Source organism: Chiloscyllium plagiosum, chromosome 47 (assembly GCF_004010195.1).
Source record: "Chiloscyllium plagiosum isolate BGI_BamShark_2017 chromosome 47, ASM401019v2, whole genome shotgun sequence".
NCBI classification, from domain to species: Eukaryota; Metazoa; Chordata; class Chondrichthyes; order Orectolobiformes; family Hemiscylliidae; genus Chiloscyllium; species Chiloscyllium plagiosum.
In genome coordinates this window covers 6,031,152-6,040,138 of record NC_057756.1, presented here as the reverse complement: position 1 = coordinate 6,040,138, position 8,987 = coordinate 6,031,152, and the positions used below count along the sequence as shown (strand labels likewise).

The following is an 8,987-nucleotide window of genomic DNA, read 5'->3' as shown; positions in this document are numbered from 1 at the left end:
ACACACGCAGACACACACTCCCACAAATACACATAGACACACTCTCACACACACACACACAGACACACACTCTCTCACACACAGATACACAAACTCACACACACTGACACATACACAATCATACACACACTGACACACACACACATACACACTGACACACAGACACAGAAACACTTACACATACACTGACCCGCACACACACACACCTCTCAGGCCCGATCTAATGATCCCTGTCCCGCCTCCCAGTACAGACAGCCCTTCAATGTTCATCGATGTCAATCCTGCCCTGATCCTAATCCAGCCCCTCTCCCACCCTCTACAATAAATCAGCGTGAGGTCCCGTTCTCGCTGTCACTGACCACCGGCTCAGGGACACTTCCAGTGTTTCCATTTCCTACATTCAGAGAAACAGTGTCTTAAGAGAGAAACACTGGCGCAGAAACCCCGCTTCACACAGCATCCCCAAGAAATGACTTGGTCGACTTCAGCGGCAGGAGGAGAAGTTGGTATTGAAATGGGAACAGCAGGAGAATCGACGATTCGGACATGAGCCCTTCTTCAGGAATCCTGAGGAAGGGCTTATGACCAAAACGTCGATTCTCCTGCTCCTTGGATGCTGCCTGACCTGCTGCGCTTTTCCAGCAACACATTTTCAGCTCTGATCTCCAGCATCTGCAGTCCTCACTCTCTCTTGTTAGAGAGAGGCCGGCACATGACGATTAATTGGAACAAACTGTTTTTATGAAGCTCCTGTTTTTCCTCTCTATGAACATGATGCTGAAGTCTGTAGGTTTCCCGCTGAGCACTGAGTTCTCGGCCACTGTGCGGAAAAGTTCAGTTACAGACACAGTTCGGGGCTGGAGTGAGCTGGAGGAGGAGCTGGATGGTCAGAGCCATTTCTGGGCTCTGTCTGTCCCTCACTTTCCGGCCGGGAGTGTCTCTCACTCTCTGTCCCTTTCTCAGTCAGGGCCAGGCCGGGCTGTATCATCAGGGAAGGGGAAGCAGCTCCGCTCTCATTCAGCAGCGGTTTGAGTGAAGAAGCGTGATGTCTGGGAGAGGCCTGGGGAAAGGTGGAGTGAAGCGGCACCGGAAAGTGCTCCGGGATAACATCCAGGGCATTCACGAAAGCAGCCACCCGGTGCCGTGGCGGGGTCAAGCGCATCTCGGGCTTGATCGATGAGGAGCGCCGCGGGGTATTAAAGGGTTTTCCTGGAGAATGGGATCAGGGATGGAGTCGCCTACACTGAGCACGCTGAACGCAAGACGGTCCCCCCCCCCCCCACATGGATGTGGTGTACGCCAGGGCCACACTCTCTATGGATTCGGCGGCGGAACAAATCCACCCTTTCTCCAGCGGAACCAAAGGCTGTTTTCAGAGCCCCCCCCCCAACCCCTCCCATTGAGAGCGGAGACCTGATCATGGGTATGGCAGCACACAGGGAGGGTATAATCCACTGCAGCAGGTTATATTTCAGGTATGATGTGTCACAGCGCGACCTGCCACACTGCCCAGACACTAATGTTCCATCTTGGGGTGTTTGTACTTTATTCCCCCCTTCCAGGAATGTTACTGTGTTCAGTTTTGATTCTTGGGTTTGCAGACGTTTTAGTGAGGTGTTATTTCCAGCTGCCTGTGACAGACAGCAATTGCAAATTGTGTTCGGTGAAATAATGTACCGATGGAGTGAGTTTCTGTAACTTTGTCGGGGTACATTGTATTAAGGTGTTTCACTCGGAGGGTTTGTTTGGGTTGATGAACGGCGGTTACATACTGGGCTGTACAGTTTGTCTGGGCTGTTTTAACACTCCCTCTCTCCTCCTGCCTCTCACAGACATGATCACACAGGGCTCCCGAGAACTGTCCCCACTGACCGCACTCCGGGTTTTAAACAATCCCTTATAAAAGGTCAGGTATGATCATAATTGCTGGCGGTGTGTCTTGTGTTTTAATCTTTAATTTAATCTCAGGAATACTGAACATGAAATCGGTGGGCTTTTTGAAATTGATACAATGTCATTTCAAGTGAACCAATCGGCCTCCAGGAATTATTTTCTGAATCTTCCGGAGCTGCTTCTGGATGGGTATAACCGAAGAGTTGCTGTTGTTGCACTGGGTTAATGCAGGTGTCATTGAAGGAAATAAACCTGGCTGAGGATTCAGTAACTGGGGACTGCCTGTTGCACTTATGTCGCAGGAGTTACATAATGGAATGGAAACAAATTGGCGCCAAATAATCAACCACTTTCTTTCAGATTTGAAAAGCCCGGCAAAAGAAGTGGCAGTTTTATGGAGAATACTTGTTTTCAGATAACGAAAGTGTACACTCGTTCACCCAATCTCCCCTTCCCCAGTCTCCCTGAGTAGATGTTCTACGGACGGTCGGTACAAACCCGATGGGCCGAGTGCCCTGTCTGTTTCGCAGGGACTCCACCCAACATTCTTCCTGGTTATTAATATGGACACTGTCTTCAGACAATGTTTTTTAAACCCCTCCTTTCTTGCAAATTGACTCCATATAAAGTATTGCAGTCTGGCAGCTGTTCTGCTTTGCTCTCGGTTCATTTTGAAAGTTTCTATCTAACAGCAGAAAGCCTCATTCTGCAACAACCGGACAGACCCCGCACGGAGGTTTGGGAATTAAGTAACAATATGTACAATGTAGCTGTTCGTGGGACTCAAAGATGGGGCACTTCTTTAGTTGGCCAGGGGTGAAACCCAGGGTTCATGCCCCACCGCGAGCTGGAGCTCCTGAAATGATCGACCATTAAAGAGGAACATGGACCGACCTGAAAATGACTCAGTAAAGGTTTAATGTGCTCTCTGTCAACGGGCAGGGTAAAACAGTGTACATGAATTCACCCGAAAATAGACCGCAGAGGGACAGCGCCCACTCGTTATGATAAATTCGTGGCCTTACTATTTGTTGTACTGGGTCGTTTCAGCTATTCCTAATGTGGTTAAAGGAAATGTGAAACTGGCTGTGAACGAGGTGCACAGGGGCTGGGTGACACATGCACAGGACAAGGAATAAAGAGACACAGCATCGGTAGGTATAGTACAATAGTAAATAATGCACACCCCACTCCATTACAATACCTCATCATAAACCCTTCAAACTCCTTGCCTCCCAGCTCTCACTGTGAACCTGGCTGACTGCAGGCGGTCAAGAGGATGTAGATATAAGAAAACACACACACTGGCTCTCCAATATTCATGCTAATTGCAGGGCAATAACTAACTGTTAGTAATCAAAAGGAAAAATCACCCTGACAGAGGTGGGGGTCTAGTTTCTTTCTCGGATATTGTGAGCGGCTCTGAAAAGAGCCTTTGGGTTGTCAGAGTCAAGATCAGCCTCTTCACTTTTTCGTGGGGGCGGTTTTCTTGGGCAGCAGCACGGCCTGGATATTAGGCAGCACCCCTCCCTGAGCGATGGTCACCCCTCCCAGCAGCTTGTTGAGCTCCTCGTCGTTGCGCACGGCCAGCTGCAGGTGCCTGGGGATGATGCGGGTCTTCTTGTTGTCCCGGGCCGCGTTGCCGGCCAGCTCCAGGATTTCAGCCGTCAGATACTCCAGCACCGCAGCCAGATAGACCGGCGCTCCGGCACCCACACGCTCAGCATAGTTACCCTTTCTCAGGAGCCTGTGAACACGGCCCACCGGGAACTGCAGGCCAGCCCGAGACGACCGAGACTTCGCTATCTCAACGTCAAATCATCAACCGCTTTCTTTCCGATTTGAAAACCTGTCAATGTTTACAAAAAAGGGAAAGTTTTATAAAGTAGAATGCATCAGTACTCTGGAGTTAATTTACTTTAGATTACAAATGTACACTTTATAGAATCTGCCTTTATCTCTTTCCCTTATCTACTTGAATCTCTCCATTTCTGACACTGAGTGCGGTTTTCTGAACCTTTAAAACAAGCGGAAACACAAGAGCGCCAAATCTGCACTCCTCACCTAATCCTGTTTTCTTGCACTCGATCTGACTTCAGCAAAAGCTCCCCTTTGCTGTTCCAGTCCGGCAGCTGTTCCAGCTTTATCTCGGTTCAGTTTGAAAGTCTCTCATTTATAGCGTTCTGCAACGGAACAAAACCCGCGTAGAGTTTGGAAATAAAAGAAAAAAAACAGAACTCAAATGTAAAATCTATCCATGGGACTCGAGGAAAGGCGAATTTTTCTTTGTTTGCCCTGGGGGATAATCACGGTTCATTCCCCACAAGGGCTGATCGCTCCTGAACTAACCGAGTAACGTGGACTGGGGAAGTCGCTGAAGAATAACTCCCCGCTGTGTGTCCTATGCTGTCTCTCTACGGGCCGGGAAACAGGATTTCATACGAATGCGTTAGAGACCGAGGAATGCACTGGGTCAGCGGGCACTCATTAATGTTTCGCACATTTATAAAAACATAAATCTCGTGGAGACATGAGTTATACATTCCCAGTATCATGTGTAAACTAAAACGGTTCAGCTGTTTCAGGGAAGTGGCGGGTGGCTCTGAAAAGAGCCGTTGGGTTCTGGATGTGTGTGTGTTTCAGTCCAATGCGGCGTTTCACTTGGAGCCTCCATATTGCTGATCGCTTGGAGGACTTGGTCACCGCCTTTGTGCCCTCCGACACGGCGTGCTTGGCCAGCTCCCCGGGCAGCAGCAGCAGCCACACGGAGGTCTGGATCTCCCGGGAGCTGATGGTGCAGCGCTTGTTGTACTGGGCCAGACGGGAAGCCTCCCCTGCGATCCGCTCGAAAAGATCGCTGGCGAACGAGTTCATGACGCTCATGGCCTTGGAGGAGATGCCGGTGTCGGGGTGAACCTACTTCAACACTTTGTAGATGTAGATGGAGTAACTTTCTCTCCTGGACCTTCACTGACACCTTCTTCACCGCTTTCTAAGCGGCCTTCTTGGGAACTTGTCCTGTCTTTTCCTCAGCCATGTTACCAGATAATATCAGACACAGACTGAGGGAGCCCGGGCCTGGAGCTGGCTATTTCTAACCTGACAGCGTCAGCAATGCTAATGAGGGATGGGGTAAGACCCGTTTCTGATTGGTTAGTGTAATCTCTCTGTGATTGGTTCTTGTGGGACTCCAAGTGAATCTGTCAGGTTCTGCGATGAAATGTGAAGTGGAACTTGATTTTATTCCTGTCAATCTGACGGAAGGAGTTTTATTGTGTGTCTCTGACACTGAAAAACAATGTGCTATTGGTTTTTGTTATGATGGTGCTCTTTGTTATGATGATGTGGGAGTGTGTGTTTCTAGCTGCACATGCCAGTGACTGGTCTTCTGCACTGACTTTAATTAACAAAAATATCACTTTCTGACAAATCCATACAACTTAACATTGATTCTATTCGGCTCATGACAACCTCTTGGGTCGAAGTGTGTTATTTTGTTTTATCACAGCCTGCGATTTCTGGATTAGTATGAACTGTATTATGCTGCTTAGAGTTTCAGGATTATTGAGGGTTGGTTTGCCCTATCCATCTCAGTCCCTTCTATATGAAAATAGGATGTAGTTATCGATCTGTACCTGTCAGATTCTGCTCTGTGAATGGGAGAGACAAATAATCAATTTGTAGCTGCCTGAATGTGAGCGAAGTTATCCGCTGTCCCTGAATATAAGAGTACAGTTATCAGTCTTTCTCTGGTATTTAATGCTATTTGCACGTGTGAGCTTATTTACTGGCCTTTACCTGTCAGTTTCTGCTCAGTGTATCCGAGAGTGTAGTTATTAATCTGTACCTGTCAGCTTCTTGTATCTGCCAGTTTCAGCTGTGAGAAGGTGTTGTCAGTCTCTACCGGTCAGTTTATGCTTGGTGACTATGTTTGAGAGTTATCCATCTATCATGGAAGTTTCTGCTATTGGAGAGTGAGTTTAGTTATCAACCCATCCATGTCAGTCTCTGCAATATGAATGTGAGAGCGTATGTACTCATCTGTCCCTGACAGTTTCAACTGAGTGAATCTGAGACTCTCATTATTGGTCTGCACATCAGTTTCTGGTTTATCAAGTTGTACCTGTCAGATTTTGCTGTATTAATGTGTGTGATTATAAGTTTTTCTGTCAGTTTATGCTAAGTGATTGTCTGAGTGTAGTTTTCAAACTGTACCTGACAGTTTTTGCTGTGTGAACGTGACAGTCATTATTCAGTTTCTGTTGTCACTGTGTGAGCATAGCTATTAATTGGCATATTGGCGAAAGTGAGGACTGCAGATGCTGGAGATCAGTGTGGCGCTGGAAAAGCCCAGCAGGTCAGGCAGCATCTGAGGATCAGGAAAATTAATGTTTCGGGCAAAAGCCCTTCATCAGGAATGAGGCCCCGGAGGCTCCCAGCCTGTAATCCTGATGAAGGGCTTTTGCCCAAAACTTTTATTTATTTCAAAAATACACTTTATTCGTAAAAAATATTTTGATGATCTGTACAATTGGTGGTGCCATTCATAGACATACCTTGCATTTCTTTATATACTGAGCTCGGAATTAATCATTTGTATATACAAGTCTGTACGTTTACTATCCATATATTTAGCTGAGGCTTTAGCGGAGCCCACATACTGGGTGGGCCCCCTGTTCTTCTTAGGCAGGCAGATGCTGCACGATGGCCTTTCCTCACCACACCTTGGCGGCAGCTGCCCCAAGCTTCTGCACGTCCCTCAACACATAGTCCTGGACCTTGAACTGTGCCAGTCCACAACACTCAGTTGGGGTCAACACCTTCAGCTGGAAGATCAACAGGTTTCGGACAGACCAAAGAGCGTCTTTCACCGAGTTGATGATCCTACAGGCACAGTTCGTATCGGTGTGCGTCCTTGGGAACAGACCGTAGAGCACAGAGTCCAGTGTCACAGAGCTGCTCGGGAAGAACTTCGACAAACACAACTGCATTCCTCTCCAGAATTCTTCTGCGTAGGCACATTCCAGAAGGAGGTGTGTGACAGTCTCGTCCCCCCCCGCAGCCGCTTCGAGGGCAGCGTGCAGTGCGGCTGAGTGTCTGGGTGTGCATAAAGGATCTCACAGGCAGAGCCCTTCTCACCACCAGCCAAGCCATGTCTTGGTGTTTGTTGGAAAGTTCTGGCAATGAGGCATTCTGCCAAATGGCTTTGACAGTCTGCTCAGGGAACCGCTCGACAGGATCCGCCCTCTCCTTTTCCCGAAGGGTCTCAAGGACACTACAGGCTGACCACTTCCTGATGGAATTGTGGTCAAAGGTGTTTTTCTTCATAAACTTCTCCACAATGGACAGGTGATACGGAACGATCCAAATACTCAGAGCTTTCCGCGGCAGCGAGGCCAGGCCCATCCTTCGCAACACCGGGGACAGGTAGAACCTCAGTACATAGTGACACGTTGTGTTTGCGTACCGGGGATCCACACACAGCTTGATGCAGCCACACACAAAGGTGGCCATCAGGATGAGGGTAGCATTGGGTGTATTTTTTCCCCATTTGCCCAGATCTTTATACATCGAGTCCCTTTGGACCCGGTCCATCTTTGATCTCCATATAGAATGGAAGATGGCCCAGGTCATAGAGATGTACAGCATAGAAACAGACCTTTCGGTCCAACCTGTCCATGCTGACCAGATATCCCAACCCAATCTAGTCCCACCTGTCAGCCCATATCCCTCCAAACCCTTCCTATTCATACACCCATCCAAATGCCTCTTAAATGTTGCAACTGTACCAGCCTCCATCACTTCCTCTGGCAGCTCATTCCATACACGTACCACCCTCTGTGTGAAAAGGTTGCCCCGTGGGTCTCTTTTATATCTTGCCCCTCTCACTCTAAACCTATGCCCTCCCCGACCCCAGGGAAAAGACTTTGTCTATTTGTCTATTATGCCCCTCATAATTTTGTAATCGTCTATAAGGTCACCCCTCAGTCTCCAAAGCTCCAGGGAAAACAGTCCCAGCCTGTTCAGCCACTACCTGTAGCTCAAATCCTCCAACCCTGGCAACAGCCTTGTAAATCTTTTCTGAACCCTTTCAAGTTTAACAACACCTTTCCAATAGGAAGGAGACCAGAATTGCACGCAATGTTCCAACAGTGGCCTAACCAACATAACCTCCGCAACATAACCTCCCAACTCCTGTACTCAATACTCTGACCAATAATACAAAGTATACCAAACACCTTCTTCACTATCCTATCTACCTGCGACTCCACTTTCAAGGAGCTATGAACCTGCACTCCAAGATCTCTTTGTTCAGCAACACTCCCTAGGACCTTACCATTAAGTGTATAAGTCCTGCGAAGATTTGCTTTCCCAAAATGCAGCACCTCACATTTATCTCAGCTCATTGGCCCATCTGGTGAAGATCCTGTTGTAATCTGAGGTAACCCTCTTCGCTGTCCACTACACCTCCAATTTTCGTGTCATCCTCAAACTTACTGACTGTACCTCTTATGTTCACATCCAAATCATTTATGTAAATGACAATAGGTAGAGGACCCAGCACCGATCCTTGTGGCACTCCACTGGTCACAGGCCTCCAGTCGAAAAACAACCCTCCACCCTCTGTCTTCTACCTTTGAGCCAGTTCTGTATCCAAATGGCTAGTTTCCCCTGTATTCCATGAGATCTAACCTTGCTAATCAGTCTCCCATGGGGAACCTTGTCGAACGCCTTACTGAAGTCAATATAGATCACATCTATTGCTCTGCCCTCATCAATCCTCTTTGTTACTGCTTCAAAAAACTCAATCAAGTTTGTGAGACATGATTTCCCATGCACAAAGCCATGTTGAATATCCCGAATCAGTCCTTGCCTTTCCAAATACATGTACATCCTGTCCTTCAGGATTCTCTCCAACAACTTGCCCACCACTAAGATCAGGCTCACTAGTCTATAGTTCCTTGGCTTGTCTTTACCGCCCTTCTTAAACAGTGGCACCACGTTTGCCAACCTCCAGTCTTCCGGCACCTCACCTGAGACTATCGATGATACAAATATCTCAGCAAGAGGCCCAGCAATCACTTCTCTAGCTT

General features: G+C 47.9%; 2 protein-coding genes across 2 annotated transcripts in view; both read right to left on the bottom strand.

Moving 5' to 3' along the window:
• Window positions 1-3,982, bottom strand: part of LOC122544170 (histone H2A-like) — a 29,935-nt gene extending 25,953 nt beyond the window's left edge. Inside the window, exon 1 of the mRNA XM_043683205.1 lies at window positions 3,958-3,982. The gene's annotated coding sequence lies outside the window, so the exon portion shown is untranslated. The remainder of the gene's footprint in view (window positions 1-3,957) is intronic.
• LOC122544239 (histone H2A, sperm-like) lies at window positions 1,590-4,767 on the bottom strand. The gene is made up of 2 exons (XM_043683316.1): window positions 4,555-4,767; window positions 1,590-3,699 (listed from the first exon to the last, which is right to left on the bottom strand). The coding sequence occupies exons 1-2, from the start codon at window positions 4,765-4,767 to the stop codon at window positions 3,358-3,360; spliced, it is 555 nt and encodes a 184-aa protein (XP_043539251.1). The 3' UTR covers window positions 1,590-3,357.
• Window positions 4,768-8,987: the final 4,220 nt, after the last annotated feature.

Excerpts from the sequence above, each read along its gene's own strand:
- LOC122544239 (XM_043683316.1), bottom strand. The coding sequence starts at position 4,767 with ATGAACTCGTTCGCCAGCGATCTTTTCGAGCGGATCGCAGGGGAGGCT. Across the intron at positions 3,700-4,554 it reads CAGCAATATGGAGGCTCCAA|ATAGCGAAGTCTCGGTCGTC; the intron begins GTGAAACGCCGC and ends TTTGACGTTGAG.